This window comes from Dermacentor variabilis, chromosome 3 (genome assembly GCF_050947875.1).
Source record: "Dermacentor variabilis isolate Ectoservices chromosome 3, ASM5094787v1, whole genome shotgun sequence".
Taxonomy (NCBI): domain Eukaryota; kingdom Metazoa; phylum Arthropoda; class Arachnida; order Ixodida; family Ixodidae; genus Dermacentor; species Dermacentor variabilis.
The window spans coordinates 81492567-81518621 of record NC_134570.1 but is presented as its reverse complement, the minus strand read 5'-3'; the positions used below and the strand labels follow the sequence as shown (position 1 = coordinate 81518621).

General features: G+C 44.5%; 2 protein-coding genes across 5 annotated transcripts in view; one reads left to right on the top strand and one right to left on the bottom strand.

Moving 5' to 3' along the window:
* Window positions 1-1276: 1276 nt before the first annotated feature.
* On the bottom strand, window positions 1277-11426 carry PolZ2 (DNA polymerase zeta subunit 2). The gene is made up of 7 exons (XM_075685795.1): window positions 11123-11426; window positions 10479-10597; window positions 10044-10249; window positions 9199-9293; window positions 4897-4976; window positions 4301-4393; window positions 1277-1459 (listed from the first exon to the last, which is right to left on the bottom strand). Exons 1-7 carry the CDS (start codon window positions 11136-11138, stop codon window positions 1409-1411), a joined length of 660 nt encoding a protein of 219 aa, XP_075541910.1. The 5' UTR covers window positions 11139-11426; the 3' UTR covers window positions 1277-1408.
* LOC142575953 (uncharacterized) overlaps window positions 10703-26055 on the top strand; it is a 65524-nt gene continuing 50171 nt past the window's right edge. For 2 of the 4 annotated variants that reach the window (XM_075685792.1, XM_075685791.1), the window contains exons 1-4: window positions 10703-10963; window positions 15238-16212; window positions 19878-20066; window positions 25104-25321. In XM_075685792.1, the coding sequence (XP_075541907.1) occupies window positions 10939-10963; window positions 15238-16212; window positions 19878-20066; window positions 25104-25321 (1407 nt within the window). In that variant the 5' untranslated portion in view covers window positions 10703-10938. Of the gene's footprint in view, window positions 10964-11564; window positions 11756-15237; window positions 16213-19877; window positions 20067-25103; window positions 25322-26055 lie in introns of those variants that run through there. The other 2 variants (XM_075685793.1, XM_075685794.1) reach the window with 2 other exon arrangements.

The window sequence follows — 26055 nt, the reverse complement described above, 5'->3', positions numbered from 1 at the left end:
GGACATTTCCTCAAGAAAGACACCGAGACCACGACATCCAGGATTTATTCTTCCTGCGAGGCCGGGCCAGCTCTGGCAGCTGGACATTTCAAGAGTGCACACCAGGGGCAGCCAGCGAAAGGTGCCCCGAAACGTTAAAAGCTACGATTAGTGATCTCGTCAATCAAAATGTTTAGTTTTAGAAACTATGTACATGAAGTTGCCATCTGTCAGGTAGTATGAAAATGTAACTTTCCTACAACAGTAAATTGCTGGTGTATCTCTACACAAAACACTGCTTTACTACTTGCATAATGAACAGTAATTAACTTACGAAGTGTTCTATTTTAAAGCTGTGACTGAATGCTGGGTAGTGCAGCACAGGAAGATTTAGTGTGGAGACATATGAATGTGCAACTAGCTTTCAAGCACTATCTGCAAACAAATCTACACATTTTTGCCAGGGCAATGCAACAGAGTTGTGACGTGACTATGAAGAGTGGCCGCTACATTCTCTTGCAAAAACTGCAATATAGTACATACATACACAAGCTGCAATAGGTATATTCTCAATCGTTCACATTTGGGGATACAATCATTTAAAAGATATTTCGTATGGCCAGCGACGGATGCATCTATGGACGACAGCATTCCAGGCACTGTGCCAGGAATGCTGTTGCCTGTAGACAGCAATGTATTCAATGCTAATAACAAGAAATATCACAAAAGTGACTGTGTCCTGGAAAGGACAACTGAGAATACCTGCCCAAGGCGTTTGGTGAGGAGTGTACCATGCATGCATTGTGGAGTACACAGTACGCTAAGAGTAGGTGAACTCAATCTTGCATAGTCAGATAGAAAACCGTTCACCTTGAACAAGATCTTGGGATTGTGGCCTCGCATATCGCAGCTACAGAAGGCCACGAAAGCGTTTCTGCGATATTTGAAAACTTCTGGGTTGAGCGACTGTCAATGGATATACAGCAGAAAACCTTACCACGTCGGTGATATCTACAGTGGACTTTCTCTTCTTCTCTTAATCTTTCCCTCCCCCTTCCCCTTCCTCCAGTGTAGGGTAGCCAACCAGGTACAGTCCTGGTTAACCTCCCTGCCTTTCATTGATCATTTTCTCTCTCTCTCTCTCTCTTGCATATGCAACAACGAAACTTCATTGTAGGAAAATTGTAAACCTCGTACATAATTTAAAAACTACCTTGCCTTTCTTTTTTGCAGCATACTGTGATGATGTCCTGGGGTACGACATCCAACAATCCGGATCAAAATGAATTTGACAGTGTTCATGAAAGATCTCAAGCATCTCGCTTGAGTATAAAAATTTATTTACATAATAACTTAGAGTCGGTCGAAAAAATGATGCTTTTTTCCTAAAGTAACATGAAAAATTCTTGTGGTTAGAAATACAACACCATCAAGAGGATGAAGGCTTTTTGACGTCACTCTCGACAACGTAGAGCTGGACCTGTAATGGAGAACATAACACAGAATGGTGACACAGCATTCAGTGCAATTGCAATTAGTAGAGTACATGGTAACCGTGTAATCAAACTGTCTAAATGCTTTCTACTTTTTAAGCAATAGTCATAGTAACAAAGCTCGCTAAAGTGCCGCTTCATAGCAACACTGTGCAAAGCCACTACGTATCCAGACGTGAGAATTTCAGCCCATAAAATTGCAACATGCGTTGATTGCTAGAAGAAGTTAGTAGCATTAACTTCTGGTTCGATGCCTGTCATGCTCTACTTTTTCCTCATTTCTATAACAGTTTCACACAAGTGATAAAAAGATTAGACATAGGGACAAGAAAGAAACACATCATGCTGTAGACTGCATTTAGGCAATATTCTTGATTTGATACTTGCACACGGTTCGACATCTAGTGTAAAGCCTCTAGAAGCAGCAACCATTCTCTCTGTTTGTGAATCAATGTGCACCAAAAGTTATAATCCTCGAATGCGATCTATCAAGAATATGGCCTCTAGTGAACCTAGGCATGGTACAAAGTTTCAACTAGATTTCAAGTGGTGCATCAGTTCCTTGAATAAGACAAGTCCACTTGTCGAAATGTTGGCTCCCACTTTTACCTTGTCCTCATTTTGCTCAACATCTGTTCCTTGCATTCCTAGTTCTTGACCAGTGGTGAAACCGATAAGATTTTAAAAGTTTGATGTGGTGTGTCACAGCACTTCCACTACTACCTGTCCTTGCAATACTCATTTTGCAGTTTGTACAAAGCTTTCTTTATGTTACAATGTAGAAAGCGACAAGATTATTGTCTTAATACAGTAGAACCTCACCCATACGTTTTGTAAAGAAAGCGAGAAAAAAACTAACTGGGAAAACATAGATCCGAAGTCACTAAAGGTTTGGCAAACTCAGCGGTAGTCAATGTAATGCGAAGCTTTGCATGAATCACTGCAGCACGAGGCACTGACGCACACTGAGCTGGAGGGGCCTGAGCAGCGCGAGACATGTGTTGTCATTTGTTTGGTTTTCCATAGACTCAATGGAAAAAAAAAAAAAACACTTAAGACGAATCGCCTCAGACGTGCTCTTCGGTTAAGACGAACATTCGGAGTGACCGCCATCGCTGCCGATCCTGCAGGCTAGGGTGCCTCGATGCGCCGCATCCGAGGCGCGCACATCAAGGCACCCTACTGGAGCCTGTAGCACGCATTCCCCGTGGACAGAGGTGAAAACAGGAAGAGGAAAAAAAAAAAAGAAACTTTGTGAACACGAGTGAGGCGCAAGCGTATGGGTGCTATAGCGCATACGAAGCTATCGGCCCTCAGTGCATCTAGGGCTCGCACGGCCAAGCCATATGCAGCCGCCGCCGGAGTAGAATGCCCCCTTGTAAACATTTGCTGACTAACTAAATTCACAAGCATGGTGTCAGGGCGCACAGGCAAGACTGATCACATCACACTCAATGACCATGGACGCTCACCGTCAAAACGCTGCCATGAGGGATCGCAGCAGCAGCAGCGAGCGAAGTGACCTTCGTGCTGTCTATCGCTTCAACGCAAATGGAGCGGTGAGAACACAGTGCACACAAAACTACGAGCCATCAGCCCACCTAGACAGTACGCCCAAAGCAGACCGCATTCAAGATATAAAGCCTGCGCGACCACACGCAGCCAAAGTACAATGCCCCCCTCCTTCCCTGGTGCCATGCGCGCGACAGAAGATGATGCGTCCCCCCCCTCTCTCTTTTTCACATGCGAGATTGAGCAGCCAGCTCACCATCACACGCTTTCTCTTGGACCCACAGCGTACGTACCGGCACGCGAGGGTGATGTTATTACGAGACAAACCCAGTACGTCGTTATCGCAAACGAAGCCTGTAGCAACTGCCAGAAGAGGCCAATCCAGCGCACCTCTGTCTACCTTCCTCCTCTGTGAAGCTCCACCTCGTTTCTACTTCCCCACTTTGCTCAACATCACCTAGAATTTCTTATAGGCTGCATTGCTTCGTGGCATGCTCAGCATGCTCCTTCGTACTTCACTAGCTCGGATGATAGCAATGATGACCTGTGAGACAGCAGACGCCTGCTTTGACTGCCCAATAAACTTTTTCCAGCAGCACGAAGGCACAGAAGGATTTTTAATGTCATTAGAAGAGATGACATCATTTGTGACTGCTCACAGATTTTCGCAGAAGCGCCAAACATCCATCACAAACTGGATGAAATTAAGCAAGAGTACCACTTGAGAACAGTTTTCTATAAAGTTCAGCTAAATAAATTATGTCATTTTCCCCCCATTATGATTCTACTTCATTTACCATTTTGAAGTAAGATATTTGGATGCACCTGGTCATGTTGCCAATTATTCTTGTGATCAGACGAACTTCTGATAAGACGAACAAATTTTCATGGCCCCTTCGAGTTCATCTTAAAGGGAGTCGACTGTCCTTTTGATGCCAGCCTTGTTCAAGCATTGGGGCTTGACCTTTGCAGCCACACTTTGGGATTTTCATGCTGTTTGTCAAGATGAAAATGTACTGTTGCTAACGCTGTAAGAGCATCATCTGCACCTCCACAGATCCATACTAAGCACCCTACACGAGAAACTTGATTTGCTTTCTTGCGATGGAGTGGCACTGTTTATCCAGAGGTGCAACTAGGCCCATAGATTTCATAAGCCTCTTGAAAAAAAACAAGCTGCATTGGGTCATTTCAGTTTAGAGCGATTAGGACTAGAATGGTCACTTTCATAAAGTTTGGCAAGCGCAAAAGCCGAATTTATGGGAGGATCAAGGCACACCCCGTCATACTCGGTGCTTCTACTTAGCGCTGCTCACCTTTCCCACGGTTGTGTTGGCGCACTTGAGAGGCACTATGCTTCCACCAGGTATGTCTATGTCCTTGTCATCTGCCTCTATCCAGGGGAACGACTGCAGTTGCAAAATGAAGCACTATCAGTTATGCTAGACAAACAGCCACTCTTACATCAAGATTTCTCATTTTCCATGGCCACAACACTCACCAATTTATGTTGCCATCATTCATATCATACACCTGATGATGTGGCAAATTAAAACATTTTGACATTTCTCTGTACTTTACGTGTGTAGACACACCTAGGTGACAGGTTTCTCATTGTTCAACAAGAAATGCAGTTGTTAACTAGTTGTAAACGGCATATTTAAGCCTCTCATTACTGGGAATCAATCCTAAGATCTAGTGCTTGGCAGTAGACTGCCAGAGATACTGAGCCGCTACAGCAGGAATTTGCAAAGATGTCAAACGGGTAACTGTGAAGCATCAACTAACATATAGCAATAACCATTTCTCATGGCAAACAATCTTGGCCTGGCATAAACTACATTTCATGAGCCAAAATAATGACCGATGATATACCCGAGAGCTTTCAAACAGAACAGGAGCAAAAACTTGCCTGGTCATCGGGATCATCACTCAAGGACAGCCTCATGGCTGTACTCTCTGCAACATGTAACTGGATGCTGAATGAACAGCCTGCAGGATTGGAAAAAAAGAAGAGATGTGTATGTATCCTGTATAAAAACTACTTGTCTTGCCATCCAATGGCCTAAGTTTGTATGATTCCTCTCCGATTCTGTTCTTTTCTTACCATCCGTAGTACAAGTGCTAACTGGGCAAGTTGGTACACATCTTGTAAAAAACTAAAAGGTGCCAAACCACAAAGGAATAGGAAAGAATACAGAAAGAGTGCTGCCTATTTAAAGTGAAGTTCTTGTTAGCTATTCATCCCACTTTGTGTGGACAGATGTCTGGCTGAGTAAACTGGGCCGATCAACGGAGAGAGTGTAACCGAGCACCATGTTTGCCTTGCATGGTTCTTTGTCTAAGAACAGTCTGTTGAGCGCTTTAGCAAGTTAAAGTGGATTACCAACCCGCCCAAGTTCACAACCTTTTAATCTAAGCAGGCATGATCCTGGAGACTGCACAATCAAAGGCAGCAACATGGTGGGCCAATGTCGCAGGCAGTGCAACATCAATAGCCCGCTTGCCTCAGCACTAACCAATCAATAGAGCTAACCAATGAATGTCCCCAGCAGCATATCACAACAGGTCTATTGGAACCTATCACTTGAATTTGACAATAATCTACTGATAAATTTTGCCAGACAAAAAACAGACAGCAGTAGAGGCCCTAATTGGACAAGTTGTTGCAACGCTTATGGAGTCCTCTTCCTTTGTCTGTTGCAGTTTGGCACTAATATTTTGTCATCTGTCAGATGAAGTAGCTAGAACTTGTGATAAAGGCAGCATGCCAGCCTGTGGAGAAGAGCAAGAATTATTTTTTTAAAAATTGCTACGAAATCTGGGCTCAGAATTCCGCTCATCACATTTTCCTTTGTTTTCTAGCTTGTACAGAGATCAGAATATCTGTTGCCCTCAGTGATGCCAGATTGTAAATATTGTAAATAGATTCTTTATTTTTGTGTCTGTGAAAGCAACAGTAGTGCTGCCTACGCTTATGGAGTCTTCTTCCTTTGTCTGTTGCAGTTTGGCACTAATATTTTGTCATCTGTCAGATGAAGTAGCTAGAACTTGTGATAAAGGCAGCATGCCAGCCTGCGGAGAAGAGCAAGAATTATTTTTAAAAAAATTGCTACGAAATCTGGGCTCAGAATTCCGCTCATCACATTTTCCTTTGTTTTCTAGCTTGTACAGAGATCAGAATATCTGCTGCCCTCAGTGATGCCAGATTGTAAATAGATTCTTTATTTTTGTGTCTGTGAAAGCAACAGTAGTGCTGCCTATTGCTAAAGGCAAGAACACGCCCTACTTTCAGACATCTCTGTAAAAGATGTTTAGCCCACGTATTCATGGCTGACAACACTACTCCTTGCAGTTTATTACGGGTCAGATGATATGTAGTCCCGGTTCATTCCTGAAGAAACAGGCAGGTGCTACTACTGCACTACTAGGTAAAAAGCACTGCCAAACTTTGCCACTGCACAAAATCTCAGCATGAAGGAGGCAGTGGTCCTTTAAGCGAAAGATCTATTACTCCTGTTTCCCGCAGAACTTGCAGCGTTCAACGTGTTGTGAAGGTAGTTGCAGGCACAATGAAAACAAGCAGAAAATTGTGTCTATATCTGCACAACAAGCCAGCTTTGACTATTAGCATTTCAAAAAAGTTTTGCAAGTCAAGAAGGCGGGCAGTGGAGATAAAGTGACGCGAAAACACCAGCACATCATTCGTGATGGCAGATGTCGTAGAGCATGCAATGAACTCTACTTACCAAAGCTCAGTACATCTGCAATTTACTAACTTTCTAACCTTAAGCTTTAGGCATGCGCGCTACAATAACAAGGTACGGCCAGGTAAAGTTTAAGGAACGTCCTGTTCTGGGAATCCTCAGTCTAACACTAGGATAACAATGCCCATTCCCAACATATGCCCCAAAATACATTGGCATTGGAGACATTCTCAAAAGCACTCGTTATGCATTTAGAGAACTTCAGAGAGGCTTTAGATGCTCTCTTGTTCATTTATTTCCACCTTACTAAGGGCTTGAAGGCATTACATAAGGGCAAGCATTGGGTCATTCTTTAATAGATCGGTAAATTAAAAAAAAAAGAAGATATAACAGAGCGACTACTTGGAAAGGGAAAAATGCAATTGGTCAGTAATTATGCAGTTCTATCCTGCAAAAGTTTCCTCAATTTGCAACAATTCTGCAGTACTAGCACAGCCCTACCGACCTTAAGTTATGGAAAATATTACAGCCAAAGACGAAAAATACTTGTATATTTGGTGAAAGACACTAAAAATTGTTTGATTACTCGGTACGCCAATCGATTATTAAAGATATGTTGAATTTGTTCCATAGCGTAACTGTGAACAGGCACCTTGGTCTATATTTGCAGTTAGAATGAGCTGCATCATGGACAAACAAATATTTATGAAATTTATTCATAAATAGAGCCCATATGTTTAGGCATTCAAAAATGCTGTGTTAGGTGCCTTTCACAGGCAATGAAGCTGTCATTTAAGGTATATATAGGCGCCTTTTTGTTGTTCTTGCGAGCGTTTCAACGGGAATTTAGGGCGCAGGCTCCTTTCCCAAGCGTATCACCCCTGAAGGCAGCTGAACGCCAGGCCAGGGTACACTTGAGGCATAAAAGATACTGTCCTTTAGGCTCAATAAAAACATTCATTGTGCATTTGAGGATCAATAAATCATGATTTTCAAGTAAACACAGCCCACTAAACCACTGTATTGTGAAATCCACTTTATTTGCTTGATAAAACGGAATGAGGCAAGTTGTGTAGGTTACAAGATTTATATGAAAAACACCTAGAGAAAAGTTTTGAAAGTAGCGAGAAACAAGAATTATCTTAAGATTCGCCAGTTTCATGTTGCGCCTTTTTTCACCGAGTATTGGTTTGCGTCCAGAAAAACAGCACTCAACACACACTGAATTAGGCAGCAAATATTTGTACTTCAGAATATTCCACGATCCAGTTTTCTCTGAAAATGCAGATTGTTCGCCTGTTAGAACCCTTGACAGTTCCTTCAGTACTGAATTCATTCATTCAAATAACTTTATTGAGTGCCCTGAGATTAGGTGGGGTGGGCCTGGATTCCGCCTAGGTTTCGGCCAAGGGTTGTTACTGAACACGAAGTTTTTTTCCCGAGGCAGACTGAAGCTTTGAGCTCACTCTGTCAGCAACAGGTACATTTGGGATGGTGGCGAACCTTTCCTGAATGTCTAGAATAAGCCCCACATGGAGTTGCACCCAAGCACGCTAAATCACCTTCAAGTGTATGACGTAGCACAGCTTGAGCCCTTTTCACAGCAATGCTCTCACTTCCTACAAAGCTATCAATAACAGTCTTTACAACAGCAAAGTTGGTGGTAATAATCAGCTGCCTTCAGTCAATTTTCCCAGCAAGTGATAGCATTATAAACAACATAAGGCTAGGACAACACAGAAAATGACATTTTTACTCTCTGAAAATTCAATATAAGTATCAACATTGAAATAGGCATCTATAGGTACAATAAGAGTACCACTAAAATGTTTCTAGATCCATAATTTGTGCTCATACGTCAAATAGGCACAATATGGAGGTAAAAAAAAATTGCCAATTTGCCTAAAGTTATGGTCACTGTTCATAAAATAGTCAAGTAACAATAAACAAAATTTCAGTAGCTATAAGGGGGTGTCATTGCTGCAGGTATGTTCGAATAATTGACCATTCTGAAAAATTAGGCTCCGGAAAATCGGTCAGCGACTGTATTTGTATTCTCTTGAAATCAATTTTGCCCTCAACCAGACACAAATTAAAAGTACTGGTATGAACACGACAATCGTAAACAAGCTCTAAAAATAAAGCATTTTACAACAGTATCATAAATGTTGACAGGTATGCTAGTGCAAGAGATGTCAGAGTGCCCAACATAGACTTTCAGCACCTACTGTTGTGCCTATAATGTGTTACAGAAGAAAAACAAACCTTTTCATTGTTGTCTCTGGGAAACTTTTCTTATCTGTCTCCATCTGTCTGTGAATGTACATGTTGTCTCCTTTTCCAACCTTGTCTAGCTTGCACTTAATAAAATGTGCTTCTTAAAGAAACGCTTCCATGTTTTAGGTGTGACACACCAGTCACACAGTGCCAAAGGCTTTTACTCAACTGTTCTCAAAGATACGCACAAGTAAATGTGGATGACGCCAAGAAACAGAAAGATGTCCAACCTTGTGGATTGTCTTGCAGGACGGAGTCACACGAAGTCACCTTGAGGCAAATGGCTCGTGCTGCCGCTTCTACGTCAAGCAGGTACGAGTCTTCCCTGCAGAGGACGCAAATGTACATTTGTGGGACAACAGGACATGACATAGTCGCAGCCTTATCAGCAATATAGTTCACTCATTAGTCGGTCCAATTTATAGGCTAAAGGAAAAGCAAATGAGTGCTTTCAAAGAGGAATATACCAGACAAAACTATTCGAATGTCTCTCACAGAGCAAAGCTTAATTAGTAGTGGAAATAAGCTTTTCTAACTTTATGCTGAAGCCATAATGCTGATGACATCCACTGTGATATCACGAATTTCACTGCAATTATGCACTATGACATTCATTTCTTTTTCAATACAATGCAAAATATTTTTTCATTGATAAACAATATGCCAAACAGATGCTTCTATAATCTATGACACTATGTCAAAGATAAAACAGCCTTCAGTTGCACCACAAGTCAGCTGCACCACTTTGGGCTTAGCAGCACAACGCCACTACACCACTACGACGGATTTCACGAAACTGCATACTAAGAGCTCGAGCAATGATACCCAGTCTTCTTTGATAACCAGTGGCCGTATTCTCAGTCCATAACTTTCAAAGTTGCTTTCACTTTTACGTGATGCAACATCCAGCACGATGCCTCACTGGAGTGACCAGCATTCTGCCCGCTGTAACAAACCAATCAGTGCACATTGAAAGTGAAAACCCTGAAAGTGATCAACTGAGAATGCAACCCGAGAGCTTCAGGCACTTGCGGAGTATGGTACTAGCAGCACAAGTTAGCAAGACATGACTCACTCTTCTTTCTGTCGCCTAGAGAGGTTAGAACGAGTTGAGGACCCTTCAACTGGTACGGTGACCTCAAAAACAAACTGTTCCAGGGGCCTGTGGTTAGAGTCTGTAACGTGCACAACCATCTTGCGTAGCTCGTTTCGCTGGAGCAACTTGTGCACTGTCATTACACAGCTGTCAATGTAGTCCACAATCTGTGGATGTGACGCCAGCTGTAAAAGAAACATATCTGTAAAGTGTGTCTACAATGGCAGCTATTGCCAAAAGAAAATAAAAAACCCCTAGCAAATGACAACTCATGAAGAATGGGGTTATACTATGTGTGACACATGTGTCACTTAAAATGTACTACACATCACACAATGTTGTCGACACAGTAAACACTTCTTTTCCACTATTCAAAAGAAGACTTCGTCCTCGTACATAAATGCGAGAACTTACGTGGACCGGGATATTATACTTCCACGACTTCTGGAACATTTCTTCGGGATAGAGCTTCCTCGAGTACAGGATATTGTGCACTGCTACTTCCAAAAGTTCTGCAACGATGTCCGCTGAAGCTGCGAATGAAAAGTTTTTGCGCCAGTTATGTCCAGCCATTATGCCACTTTACACTACCTTCATTTCTGACTAAATCTTGTCCTGACGCCACACAAAAAGCGCAAGTTATAAGGAGGCAACGAGAACGCGCGCAGAAATGCCGTCTAGTGGCCCAGCGCGACGGCCAAAACTACCGCTCTCGAGCAAGCGTTATTTAATAGGGGCGCATTTCACACAAGGTTAAAGGCAGTCCGCGCCAAGGTTGTGCTCGAGATAACAGCGTAATTGCCACACGCTCATAACGCCGTGGAGTGTGGATGCACGAAGCCGCCGCTCATGAAAGACTAACAAACATGATCCCATGGCACTACCCATGAATGGACCAAGTAAGTATTGCAGCGACAGCAAGAACTCTTGGCATTTCGCGCTTTACAAGCGCGCTGTCGACTATTTTCCTCTGGATAAAGTAGTATGCTGCGATGCTAAACCGAGTGTACACGTAGCTGGATATCATGTCTAGAACGCCGCTGCTTCACGACACAAACCTTGCTGTTCAGTCATTCCGGTCGCTGTATCCCACCAGAGAGCGAACCCGGTTTCTAATAGACCTTCGCGCGCGTGAAATCGCAGGTGTTTCTAGGTGCCTATGCGCAGCTGGCCACGACGGCCCAGTAGCACGCTGAAGAAGCAACGCCACTGTTTCAGCAAACCACGCGTTGCGTCTCGCATGCGGCCGTTCGCTGGTATGGCGTGTTGTTACGACCGGCTCTGCTTCGCGGTCGCGACTTCTTGTTTTCCACCATAAACTCGTTCAGCAGCAGAAAGCGGAACCAATTTCTCAAAATTGACGGAAGCGGAGAAGCCAGAAAAATGTGTATTTCAGCGTGCGATGAGCCGCGCTTCCTGATTGGCCACTTGCTGTCTCATTCATCCAATGAAACTGGCGCTTTCGGAGCTGCTAGCCTGCTTCCAGTTGACATGCGTACTGGCAGTGTTGTTTCGCGATGAATTTTGTGTTTGGGGTTCTCGTAAGCGAACCTTTTTTTTTTCTTCTACTCTCATAGTGCCTTTTTATCTATGTGTGTGCGCGTTTTTGTACAAGTATGATAGCCGGCCAAGTTACAAGACGCCGATAAAGCCTTTGAAGTGCCTGATGGCCTTAGCTTGCTCTTAAAAATGTAAGTACTGCCCCGCTCAGTCACAAGGGCGGATTTTGACATCTCGCACGCAGGGTCTCCGAAAGGGCATTGTTTAATCAGTCTAACCTACTCGTGTAAGCTGCCGTCACTGATACGGATGCTCTGGTTAAAAAGTATTGTTGAAGCGCTTAGGGTTAGTTCTAGGAGTGTGGATCTGCGGGCCGATCCTCAAAGCATCATTGTGTGTGGAGTGGAGATTCTGCTTGCGCGAGTCGACTGCGCTCGCCTGTGCTCCCGCGAGCGTTTTCACGCGTTTGTTCTCGCCTCGCTGTTGCAATCGCTCGCTTGTCTGCTGCCCGCTCTTCTCTTCACACAATATTTATTTCCCACATCGCCGCCGCTAAAGTGTTCTGTCCGCATCGAGGACGATCGGAATAAAATATCTCGGGACGCTGACATTACGGCACACAATCAATACATCCTCTCTTGACGAGTAGGGCAGCCGCCGGTTCCATAATAATTTGCCGGCGGTGTCCCGTTGGGTTTGTTTGTGCCTGCTTCAGGAGCATCTGTACCGCCGCGTTCGTGCCTCAGGGGCGCGGTGTAAGCGTCCATTGCGCCTCGCTTTGTCTGTTTTTCTGTTTTCTTGGCGTTACGTTCAGCCCCGGTCAGCAAGGATGTGTCGGTCGCTTATCGCCAGAAGATACGCGAGGCCCAGCTTATATGATGCTCGCGAAGCGCTGCTCCTTGCGTGGCTTTCTGCGAAACCCAGTCAAAGCAAAGACGACAGAAAGGTGTCGAAGCGCCGGAGAACTCAACAAGAGGAAGCACGCGTAATGCAAGCTCTGTTGAATTACAGCTTACTTTTTTTTTTTCGGCCTCCTTTTCTTTTTGCGAGCCTCGACCGCGGCTACTGTTAAACAGGCGTCTAGCACGGAAATCGATATATCGAGCTGCAGCTCGTCGGGCCGCGCATTACGGAACGTGTAGCGGTTGTTTCACGGACTGGCCCGACAAGGAAAGAAAAAAGAAAGTGACGATCACCGCCCGCGACGATGCCAATTACGCCGATTAAAATTCCGCCGAGCCGCCGCGTGATACCGCCGTTGCGTTCTCGGCCAGAGAAGCCAGTGCGGCTTGAGGCGTCACTTTGAAGAACGAGCTTTCACACTTTGCCCGTCACGGCAACGTTCTCCGCTCCCGCTTCCTGTCTTCTTCGATTCTTTCTTTAGGTGCGCTGCTGGAAGCTTTTGTTTTGGTCTCCTCTCCCTCTTTCCCACTGTTTCAACACTGTCGCTTCAGCGACGTTCAAATTGAGCCGTGTTCCCATTAGGGCTGCAGAAGTATCTCTCACGCTCCCCCCTCCCCCCCGCCGACGTTTATTATGTGCATGGAGTTCCCGAGGTAGCGAGCGTTTCCACGAAATACGTACTCGTTGATGACAAAATGCGGATGATTGCGCGTGATGAGCAGAGAGTTCCTCGTTCGTAGAAAGTCGTTATTAATGGCCCATGAGTGGTCGGGCAGCCTTGTTATGTGCGTTCTGAACGCGCTTTCAAGCTACAGGAACCACTTGAAAAGCACTCGATTTCTAGTACGTGTGTGGCGGCACTCGGGGAAGTGCATCGTAGTGCTCTTGACTGTACGTTCATACTTTCTTCTGAAATCACTTATGGCGATTTTCTAGTTTCTTCCCGCCAGAAAATGAATGTTATTACAGATTGTTGTGTTAGGTATTGTTAATTAAGGAATAAACTACTGAAATGTGTTGTTAGCAGGTGCATTTTTCACAGACACCAAGAAAGTGCAGATTGCTGCAGTTAACATTATATCCAGTAATTTATAGAAATCCAGGAAAGCAATTAATTCTTGTTTAACCTTGATGCTGCTGTATTGTGTGCACATGATATTATATATCTCTTTGTGGCTCTAATGCCTTTTTACTTGATACTCTGTTGCCTTGAAAAAAATAAGCTTTTCTGCACTTTCTTGCAGCATACACTAGTTTGAGCATTTAGCAGAATACTATGCAATAACAGGTGCCATCACGAGTATGCAGATTTGCATTGTGCAGCCTGTAAACGAACTGCGTAGGTCGTTACATTGTGCTAAACAAAATTTAAGTAATTTATGGTAACACAATACAACACATAGATTTAATAAAAGTCTGGTACACAACATAAAGGGCAAGGATTTAATGCGTTTCTGTGAAAACTGCACTTAAAGGTAGATGCTTAGTTTTATTGTTGCCTGATCTATCAAGTAAAACACACAAAAGATGTGACCTACATTTTTAATACTTTTCTGGCATGCACCATACATATTTGTTTCTTTTTATGTCTTCTTCACATAGCACTCTAAGAAATGGTCCAGAGCCAAGCCCATTTATGATCCTCATTAACTGTTAAAGTATGATTATAACTTTTAAGTGAGGCAGGAAGGTATAGCATTATATATAAGGAGTGGGGGCTTAACAGAAAGCATTTAATTGAGCACCCATGCAGGTTACATTTTAGAGAAAAGGAATGTGTAGATGTTGGTCATAGAAAGTGAGAGTGGCGATAACAACCTAGCAAATATGCACATATTAGCGTAAACATTTTCACCAGAATTGCAGGAGGGAGCTGTGAAAGTTAGCTCTGCTGCCATCCTGTGAAATTGGTAGAGAATTAGACAATACTCTGTGGACTTATCGCAATGTGTCTGGCTGTGATGCCTTATTTTCTGGCCTAGGGTAGACCCTAATGTTTTGCTGGAGTGATGGAAACTTATTGTCTTTCATTTTGCAACCAAAAAGAGTTGGGCAAGTTGGTTCAGATTCACGGTTGGGGTCAGTGCAGGTGAAAGAAAGAAAGTTTGCTGTTTTGCTTTCTTCGTCTTCAACCTTTGGGCTGCCCCCAGCAATCATTTTGGCATGTTCTGGTTGTACACAGCATCAGCCCCATGGGGGCGCCGCCACCTCCTGGTGAGCCGCCTGCAGGGCTCAATGGCGGCACCCCGCCTCCGGGCTCTGCTGCTGGCACTGCTGCTTCACAGCTTTTTTCCAGCAAGTGCATCAGTGAAGCAGTAATGTAATGCAAAGCTGTATGTAATCAGGTTTAAACTTTTTATTGTCACGGGTGTCCTAACAAGCTCCAGAAGGGTCCCATGCAACCAGAGTGTCAACATGGCTGAATCAAAGAAATACCACTGCAAGGAAAGCACCCTGTGCTTTCTTTGAGTAGTTGGCCTATTTAGAATATTTCTTTAAATACCGCAAGCAGTTTCATAGGCCACATTTAATACACACAGAAAGCGTTGTTGAGTTCTCTTGGGTCTTCTGCTGGAAGCCCTGTTTCGTAATTTGTGTGGAAATGTTCATCGTTGTGATCTTGCTGTGCACAAGTAAGCTTGCAGGCTGCATTGACAATGTAGAGATTGATGGCATCTTCATAAGACTATATCCTGGTTTAACTGCTTTGAAATGTATTTCTTTAGCCATGTTTGGGTAGGTGACACTAAAGCATATGCCATCTGTGCAGTTTATCCTTGGAGGCCGTACCATGAGTTTCCGGAAGCGGCCCCGCCCGGGCAGCGTCTCTTAAGCTTTGCCGGGGCAGCAATGTCTGCCAAGGCCCCATACTACTACAGTGAGCTGGGGCCCGACAAGAGCCCCGTGGGGGCGCCGCCACCTCCTGATGAGCCGCCTGCAGGGCTCAATGGCGGCACCCCGCCTCCGGGCTCTTCGGCTTCGGAGTCTGCAGCCGCGGACACATCACCTGTCGGTGACCAGGGCGGCGGCTTCTTCAACCCACTACTCTCGATTGAGCCCGATGTTTCAGTGCCAGACACGTCACCAAAGCGCAGCACTGGAGGCAATAACAACAACAAAAAGAAGAAGAAAGCCAAGAAAAAGGGTGGATCTCCCAGCAAATCCAATGGCATCTATGGCACGACCACAGCATATGCACGCCAGCTGCTTTTCGGCTCCAGCAAATCCAATAACGGGAATGACAAGAAGAACCGTCGGGGCTCTGAGCCCAACATCTACGAGGAGATAACGGACGCCGAGGAACAGTACAGTGCTGCGCGAAGTGAACAGTGTCTGCGGGCGGGCGGTGCTCCAACGATTCCGCGGCGACCCCGCCCGCCGCCTTATGATGGTGCACCGCCACATGTGCGCGAGGAGGTGACGCGGGTGCACCGCACGCATGCGCACATCCTTGAGAACCTCAACCTTGATGTGGAGACCATGTTGATGCCAGACGCTGTGCCGCTGAGCGAGGTGCGGGGTGGGGGGGACCAGCAACAGCGGGGCAGCAGTGGGGACTATGGAACGTTGGGGACCAAGCTGGGGAGACCGATCGGGGACCCCCACCACCATCATCCGCACACGACGTGGAGACGCGTGATGAATGAGTATGTGGAGCATCGATCGGCACCCGGGGAGCTGCAGGGCGGCACGCTGCCGGCAAGGGCATCCAAGCTGCACCGCATCCCTTACGCTAGTCACAAAAGTGAGTTGCAGTCCCGTTTTCTCATTAGAAGGGTCAGCTAATAACCAAGCTGGTGAGAATTTGTGCTGAAAATACGGAGTGGAAGCAGGCAAGCTGATGAGGAAAAGATGTACAAGGGCTGTCAACTGAAGGTTTGTTTTCACTTGAACCAACAGTTGAGTGTGCTGCATTTGCAGGGATTGTTGTCAGTTTCCATTATACATTTAGGTTTGTAGTGGACCACTTGGTTTATATAGACATTGCAGAGCAATGCTGTAATGCAGAGTGTAGCTGTAGGTAAAACAATGCAGGCAAATATGCATCGGCATTATAACTGTGTTTGTGCAGCTCTGCACTCACCTTAGTATTCACCTGCAGTACTGCTTTATTGTGCAGCTTAGCCTCACTGTAATTATTCCGCAGTCTACCAAGGCTCTGCAAAGCCATGACATGTTTAAGCTCTTGACTGTTCTTCATAGAGTCAGATATAAAGAATATTTGCTGGCACGTCGGTGCGTGACTTGCGCTCATCTCACCATAAGTTGTCAAAACATGATGGCTGAATGAATGCACAGTGGTAAATTTGATCATGTTTTTGAACTTGACCCGGCTTACCAGGCACAACCTTAAGAGTAGTGGGTACTGGCTGCTCCATTCATCTGACTCTGAGCATTCAGTTGTACAGTGTTGGTACAGGGGCCAGTTATGCTGTACGTGTGTGGCCGAGCACTACTGTTTATGATTTATCAGCATCTTACTGTGTGTGATATGCCATGCACAGAAGACGGAGTGAGAGAGAGATGTTCACTTTGAAAATTTTCGTGTCATTTCATCTGCTTTTTCTCATTGAGCCCCAACTTGCTGGCCGCACAGTGTTGAACATGTTTGTGAGCTGTTCAAGCTAATAAAATGCAATTTGTATCGAGAGTGGTAAGGTACATAAGTGCCCTTGCAGACAGTCAAGCTTTTCAGCAGACCTGCACAACGTACATTAAAGTGCTTGCATCTGTCATGGTGGCTCGGTGACTACAGTGTTCTGCTACAGAGCACGAGATTGCAAGTTTTATTTGCAACCTTGGGAGCTGTACCTCTGTGGGGCAGAGTGCAAAAATGCTCATGTACATACACAATAAAGAACCCCATGTAGTCAAAATTAAATCTGAGAACCCGACAGTGCTCACACAGCCCGTACATTGCTTTAGGACATCAAAGCTCATAATTTGAGTTTGATTGCTGACAGCTCAGTTTACTCAGCAGTGGTAAGTTCCTTCAGCCATTCTCATTTGCATATTATGGTGAGACACAATGAAATTACCCATGAGGAGCTGCAGGCTCGGACACTGCAATGTTAAAACCAATGTACTTACTGTATTTACATACTGTCTGCTTTTAAGTTCTACAACTGGCCGTAATGGTTGCATTGCAGGCCTTTGCTACATCTTTAAGCATGAACTGTTGAGTGTCACATGGTTGGCTTTGAATTGATGCTTAATTTGTAATGGAAGTCTCTAGAGTCACTAACACGGTGAAAAGTTGCTCCTCTACTTCATTCTTATCCAACTTACCCTCAGCAGTGCCAACGATGCTATAAGCGGATTTTCAATATGGCACCTGCAACGTCATCTGCAAGCCATCTTTTCTTGTCAAGAGGTGCTTTTTTGCCAACAGTCATTTCTCCCATAAGATTGCTAGAGCAATAGCATGTTTTTTAAAAATGTAAGCTGTTGGCTTCAATTTTAAGCTGATGCCAGGAAATTGCATCATACAAAACAATTAATAAAGACTCAGATGTGACCATGATGTGAAAAACATAAAACTTTCAATGTCATAGAGATATTCAAGTAAGAGCACTACCTCTCTTACCTCACAAAATCGCTTGTATTCTCTGTTAATTATTAGTCGCTTATCTACTATCAAACACAATTTTCTATATTAGGGAATGCAATAAGTGCCTGATTACGGAAGCACTCATGCTATTGAACAAAATGCCATCTTCTGACTTTTGACAGCTTATTATTATGGCCTGACCCACATTACTTACAATGCAACCTCTTGTTCCTTCAGGCACCAAGCAATGGTGTGAGCAATTTTTCGTTCTCAGTTTGCAGTGTATTCTTGGATTTAAGCCAGTCCTTGAGTTTATCATATTGCGTGCTCTGAAAAAGAAAAGAAGAAAGTATTCACTTAGGTTCAAATAAACATGATTTTTGCATGATAGTATGTCGCAGTGATGAAGTGTGTTCGAGTTTGCACTACCATTAACCATCATACTAATAATGTTCACGTGCCCTCCACAATATGACCAGGTTACAGGCACAGAAACATGGTTTTTAACTGTGCTCTCTGGATTCATGACTTATGCAGCCTGGTTTTACCTTCCTTGGCTCTATACTGTTATCATTTCTTCACAAAAGCTTTTTAACTCTAAAGCCTTTCTCACACCTTCTTCATCTTTCTCTTAAATTATGCAGGCATACTAGGCAATGTGCATGCATTGCTCTTGCTTTTTTCTTTCCTTTTCTCTTTGGTGGGGGTGGTGGTGTCTAAGCTAAGGAGTTGTAGCAGTGCTGATGAGTTTTTGAATTTACAGGATTATGCTAGTTGCTGCATTTAAAGATAGCAGTAGCATAAAAAGCACTTGTATAATGACTTGAAATGTGTGTTCCATCTTTTCTCATCCTACTGTTGCAATCTTTTTTTTTTAACCAGGCAGTGGTAGTGTGACGTGAAATCTGCTGTTCTTCCTAAAGGTGGCTAAATTGTTTCCCTCAGCATTCGTAAAGCAGTCAGTTCGCTTATTTATTTGTGTAATTTAGAATTAAAATACTATGCAATAGTGTAAAATTATCTGTGGCCTAATCCCGAGCCTTATTCAATAGGTGTGTGCCTCTTGTGTTTAACTTTGTCCGTAAGTTTCTCTATGCAATCCTTGGACTCATCGACTGCTGCACTTTTAGTGGACAGTTTGTGAAAGGTAGTACGGATAGGATAGCAAGCTGGGCTGGTTGATCTAATTTGTACGCATTGTTCTAGTGCGATGCAAGAATGAACTGACAAGGACTGCATGTCCATGTGTGCCTTGTCCCTGCCAGTTCTTGCGTTACGCCAGAACAGTGCATACCAGTGAGATGTAAAATTCATAGTGGCGAACTGTACTAAGTGGTAACTAAAACAACACACAGAAGGACACTGGGCATGCGTCTTGCATCTGTTTTCATATGTGCTGTTTTAGTTACTGTTTATACTTGGTGACAATTTAAGAATTCCATACCCATCAAATTGAACTGCACCTGCTCTCTGTATGTGCTTCCAAACACAGTACCTGACCAATGCCAGTATGGAAAGAAGTTCATCTTCGCCACAAACGTAATTGGCTGGTGCAGCTATAGAAATCCCCTTGCAAGTTTGACAGCAGTGACCACTGCATTCTCAGGTTGTCACTGACTCTAGTGTTGTTTGCCTATATGAATTACTGCCAGCTAGCCTTTCCCTGCCCTGTTGACATGGGTGCACAGGCCATCGTAGTGGTTCCTTTCGGGCAGATCTCGCAGCTGCGTCACAACCTCTGGGGCAACGGGCGCCCCTTTGTTTGTGAATGGGTGTTTCTGGCACGGTGGTGGTGGTGGTGGTGGTGGTCCTTGCTAACAGTCCTTCTCGTGGGGGGGGCTTCGGTGCTGGTGGCACAGCATTCCAGCAGCCTTGCCAGTCGGCACCGCCTCCTCCTCTCCCCGCTGGGTCAGCGTCCGCCAGCCCTTATGGGCGCGCGGTGCTGCCCAGCGGCAGCGAAGCGGGCACCGCACCCCTGCCCGAGCCTCTGTACATGCTCTACGACGACACGCACAAGCGGAGAACCACACCGCTGCTTGCCGCTGCAGGTTGGTGGTGGGACACACACACTTTCCTCTCCCTTTCCTTCTGTCCTTTTCTCTCTGTCTTTCTTGCTTGGCTTCTTTCTGTGCTTGTGCTGTCTCAGTATGCACCTGTTATGCCATTATGAGTTAGTGTGACTGGACCACTTTGTCAAATTCGAGGAGTTGAGTAATGGGGAATGTTATGTGCGCATATGTTTATTGTGGCAACTTGCACATTCTGCGTTGGCCACAGTTGTTCCCATGTAAGACAACAATATATATTTGTTGTTCCCATGGTACTATAGTGCACTTGAATGCTTCTCTTCTTACTTAGACTCAACTTTGTTGTGGCTGCCCAGATGGCTGCTGAGAGCAGCCACTGTCCAAGAGGTTCTTGAAGGATGTTAATGTAGGTCTTGCAGTCAGGGTCATAAATGTTAGAATAGATCAGTGTGCCAGTTCATGTGCACAGGAAAGAGAATGGTTTTGTTTGGGTACCACCTGTTTTTATGCTTTGCATTTAATGCTACGCTTGCACAGTTTGAAATGATGTACCTGTGCAGCAGATTCATGATGGCCACTCGTTTGTCCAGCATTATCTGAGTTAATAAGGGCCTTTGCAGCTCTTTGTTGGACTAGTAGGACTAACTACTAATAAGGGCCATTATACTCTTGCCCCTTTTGACCCATACTTATGGTGTCTTGGCAATTTTTTTGTTCCAATTTCTTCGCAAGCTTATTCACAAGTGGCACCAATTTCTTGCCAATCTTATTCACATTTGGTGTTCACAAATAGGAAAGAGTCAAGTAAGCAGTCCAAAAACGTTTGGCTGTGTGTATGGCACAGTGCTGCTTTAAGTGGCGGGCAAGTGAGTGGGCCCTGATAATTACTGTATATGACTGTATACAGTAACTATAACTGTATACAGTAAATCTTGGCCATGATGGTCGGTGCTGCCCGCTGGAGGTTCTGAATTGGAAGTCACTGAAGCATTGCTCACCTTATATGTGTGAGGGCTTGGCTTGTCAAGAATCTGTATGACTTCGATGCAAGTCTTTTCTTTTTTGGAAAAAATAGGGTCATATGCTTGTACTCGAGCACCCTATTATAAACATACATACTAAAACTGAGGGCTAATGTTCAGAGCTCTCAACTTCATCAGAATTAGTTTAATAAAACTTCAGGTCTGGCATATTGGTGGTTCAGGCTAGTCAGTTCTGTTTCAGTTTTAACGTGAGCTAACGGAATACCTTGAAAGAAGAATGACAAAAATATACAACACAGTTTTGATAGCTGTGAAGAGAACAGCATCAACTTGAGAACAAAAACAAGGACAGCCTCCATTTCTATTATGTGCTTGCTGAAATTAGGATGAATGAATGCTAGACACATGTTGTGTAGAACATCAGCGGTGATTAATTGGAGTTGTGTGGATCTTGGATAAAACAAAGAGAGTGAGAAAAAGAAAGGGTAATGTAATGAATGATGCTGTCGATGAGATGGCAAGATGGTATGGGGAAATAAACACTCATGTTGAATCAGTGAAGTTGGTGCTGGAGAGGAGTATTAGAAAAGGTTTACTTGGGTCAGTGCCCCACTGCTGTACTTGGTAATTGTTATCGAGTTGTTGGTGATGATTGTAATGATGGTGTTTTCACAGTGCTGTATGCATTTGTGCCTGTCTTGCCTTTCATTGGTGCTGCCTGCTTACTATTTATTGTGCATGTGTTGTGTTTGTCTGCTTGTGTAGTTCCCAATTTGCTTCTCTGTCGAAGACCGTCGCTCCTCTTTTGCATGGTCACCTTCATGCATGTTTGGAACTTTCCAAGAAGCATGTATAGCTGCATCTTCAGTTTTTTTGCTGGCTGTCTTCACATTAACATGCAACTGTGAGTACTTGAGTGCCTGTAGATTGGAAGTGTTAAAGGTGAGCAACAGTAGTAGGTTGCACGTAACAGCTGATGACGGCTTATGGTGGAGAAAACAAACATAGCTTGTGGTCAAGAAAACACATCCCTTTCTTTCTTCTTTAGAAATCCTTTTTATGAACTCAAGGTTTAAGCCATGCTCTTTTTCTACTTTTGTTCTGGCTTTTGTATTTCATTTTAGTAAAGACGGGAAGAGTAATTCTGTAGTTAACTGTTATAGTGTTTATTGATTTCTTTATTCTGTTTTATAGCGTGGCTGTTACTTCTTCCGCAGTGGGTCAAAGGCATTCACATTGTTACGGTCACTTAAGGGAGCTGTAACATTTTGTCCATTCACCTTCCCTTCCCCTCCCTTTTTTTTTTTACACTGCAATTTTATGCTGAGTATTCTATCTTTCTTCATGACATTGAAAGAAAACCATAAGCATTAACTTAGCAGAAAAAGGGTGAGAAAGAAAGAAAGATATTGCTGGTCTGCTGTAGAAACCATGTGCGGTATTGCAATGTATAACAAGACTTATGCTTTCAAACAAAATCTGCGTAGAAGCTTTCACTGCCACCAGATGGCTAGTTATCTTACTGTGTTCCTTTTCATAAATTTGTGTCTTTCAATTGACTAATAGTTGTTTTTACTTGTTTACTATTATTACTGAAGTCAGCTTGAAGGTCAAACTAAGAGATTTAGGCACAATCAGAGTGTACAGTGCATTCAAGCTTGATCAGACCAGTGATTGGGTTGTTCGTATTTGGAAAGAAACAACTCAAGCCAAATGGGGGGTACAAAGGCGATCATTTTTTAAAGATGTGTGATCTTTTTCCTTGCTTTTATTTTTGTACAGTAGCTTTTCACATTCAGGTAAATGATTTTGTGTGGTCAAACATTGAAAACTTAGATGGTGCAAAAAAAAAAAAAGAATGATTCTAATCTGTGCTGATTACACAGCAGCATCGATAAGCGATGTCAGCTGTGTGAGGGGCTGGAGATAAAAGAGCCTTTACGCTGTTCGGTTGCCTCTCCTCTGATCAGAGCCAGCCATTGTGGCCAATTGGCACTTGACCTAGAAACGGGAACAGGGTCATTCGTCTGGGGCGCTCTGCGAACGGTTGAAGCCAGGAGAGCTTGGCTCGCGAGTTTTCTTGGTGTAAGCATTTTCCAGCAGAGGTGCCAGTTCTGAGGGGTAGGATGGGCAGCTGTATTCTGGGGATTTTATTGTACTTGTTAACTGGCCATGTAACTGCCAAGGTGTGTAAGCAATATTGTGACACATTTTCTGTCCTTCATTTGGCAGCAAATTGCATACATGGCTGCACTTACTGAAGAGAATCTGTTGACAATCCATAGCTCTCAAAAACTGGCTTCTATGTTCAAATCAGGCACTTACAAATAGCTTTGATGAGTAGGACAGTGGATACAGCAGTATGCCGGAACATCCCACACACTGCAAAAACTAAAGAGGGTCACAGGAAAAGTGGCTAGAATGATACGGAGAGTGGCGAAAAGCAGAGACGGCCTAACTGAGGGAGAGACCATCAGCCTGGTTCACGCATTCGTAATTAGCCGCATCACATATGTCCTTCCGTATCAGGCCTTGACAAACCAAGAGATCACACAGGCAAACACAATAATAAGAGAAGCCTTCAAAGCCGCCCTTGGTCTCCCCGAATGCGCTAGCACAGAGAGAGAGTCGAGGGACTGGGTCTGCACACCACTTTTGAGGAGTACACAGTCGTGACGTTATATGCTGAGAAAGAATGACTTTGTTCTTCAACTCGGGGCAGGGAAGTATTGGCAAGGTTAGGCTTTCCCCTTGAGACCCCACTATTGCGGAGAGGAAACGGCACAGATAGACCGCAGCATTCGATCGCACGTCGTGGTGGCCCCAATTCTCAAAAACATGCACCCCAAGTACCATTCCGGACAACGCAGAGCAAGAGTAAAGACTTCACAAACGTTTTGGCGTGGGACCGGGAGTATTTTATGCAGATGCCAGTCAAACCAGCTCACACACCTTCACCATAGCCTCTACATGTAAGAACAACATAACAATGGCATCCTTCAAAACCATCTCGGCATGTGTGGCAGAGGCTGCAGCCATCGCCTTGGTCATTCAGGATGCCGAGCGCCAAACCAATTTGGCTGTCATATTATCCGGCTCACAAGTGGCTTGCCGCCTGTTTCTAAATAGAATGGAACCCCAGACAATACTCAACATTTTAGGCAATCAACTAGAAGGTCACCACACTATCATATGGTGTCTGGCACATGAGGGACTGGCATGAGACGCGAGGGCAGACCGTATTTCTCGAGGTTTAAATGTCTGAGCAACGGCATGGCGTAGTGACAACCTTCCACCAAATTCTTGTGATATCCTCCTACATCAAAGGCAGGAGCAGAGGCATTTTGGACATCCTCACTCCAATTCAAACAGCCAACAGGAAAGGGACTGGCGTCGTGTTCAGACGAATACATACCCCAGTCTGCACCACCTACACAGAATACACTCCACAAGGTTCACCGACGAGTGCCCGTGGTGCACAGACACACCCACACTAAAACACATGACATGGGAGTGCCCCAGGAGGCCTCCGCAGATAGACAGCCCCATATTACACCAACATCGACTAATGAGGAATGGGCAGTGGGAGGCATGGCTTGCGGACGAAGGTCGGGAGAGCTAATTGGCTCTTCTGGACCAAGCCCAGCGAGCAGCTCGTGCCAGTGGGGCCCTGGAATAGGGGTCCCAACCATTGTGCCTTATTTTATTTATATTCAATAAAGTTTTTTTGCTCTTGATTATTTGCTCCGAGCCGCAGCAGTACTGCAAGCTCATCCCACTCATAGAACCGCTGCTTAATGGCAACCAAACTTAGTGCAGTTCTTTATGTGAATATTTCATGCCTAAACTTCACAAACATTTCTGCTTGCTTGTGGCGGCCATTAATTGCGACCAATAATAAAATGCAACCCCCTTTAATTGGTCAGTCTAGTTTTTTCATCTTGTCAAGAGATTCAAAACAAGCTGCTTAGCTTAAGCCTTGATGCCACGACTGGTGTTTGTGTTGTGTGCTTGACACTCTCCGGATTGACGAAGCTAAGCGGTGGGAGTCATTGAGGAAGAGATGGGCTCCCAGATGCAGGGATGCGTCCTGAGGACAACATCTACGAGGAGGTGGACATCTACCGACGAGACACCATCACCTGCGAGGACGGCTACAGCGCAGCTGGCTCCGAGCTGGGCCTGGACCACTCGGAGAGCTCGGAGGAAGGTGACCTCACGGGCCGAGTACGCCGAGGCTCACGCTTGGGCAGTGGCAGCAGCAAGCCGGGCAAGAAGCGCAAGGATTCCGATGTGAGTACCGGTGTGGTGTGGAACCATTTGCCGCTGGGGAACGGCTGGTACTAGGATTCGCCAACGAGGTTGCATCACTTCAGTGTTGCTGTGTGCTGTTAAACTGGCTGAAAAAAATTGTTCCTATAGATTTACTTGAAAAGCACAAGAGCAGGGTAGTTCCTCTTCTCCTGGGCAGAAATGAAAAAAGAAGGGGGAGAGAGAGACAGCATGGGTGCTAAAATATAGGAATGGTATAAACAGCACGACTTCCCTCATCGCATTGATGGAAATCAAATTATTATTATTATTATTATTATTATTATTATTATTATTATTATTATTATTATTATTATTATTATTATTATTAGCTTGTATGTTTGGACGCTGGTGTGCTAATATGAATGTGAGAATGCAGCTCTCATTTAGGCTCACATTTAGGTTTCGTTACCAACTGAGGCGTGGCTGGCAGGCAAATTTTTAGAGCTGTCTCCTCCTGCTTGACACCCTCTGAAGACCAAGTTAAGTATTCCTTGGGCAAGTTTAGCTTTGAAAAACTGCATCACTGGTTCTCAGCTTGATGTATACAGTAATGTTTGGCTTCATCGCATGCACTTCAGGCATTGACCCCTGTCTCAAAACATGTTTGTGGAACCGCATAAAGTTTCTTTAAATGTGCTTACCACAGGAGCAGAGGTGTTGGCAAGAAGTCAGTGCAGCTTTCAGCTCTGCATTCCAAGAGGAAGCCTCCAATT

Bases quoted from the DNA above. Each gene is read 5' to 3' on its own strand.
- PolZ2 (XM_075685795.1), bottom strand. The intron at 10,250-10,478 runs GTAAGTTCTCGC...TTTCTTTTACAG, and splicing joins AGTATAATATCCCGGTCCAC to CTGGCGTCACATCCACAGAT. The intron at 4,977-9,198 runs GTTGGACATCTT...CCAATCCTGCAG, and splicing joins CCTGCAAGACAATCCACAAG to GCTGTTCATTCAGCATCCAG.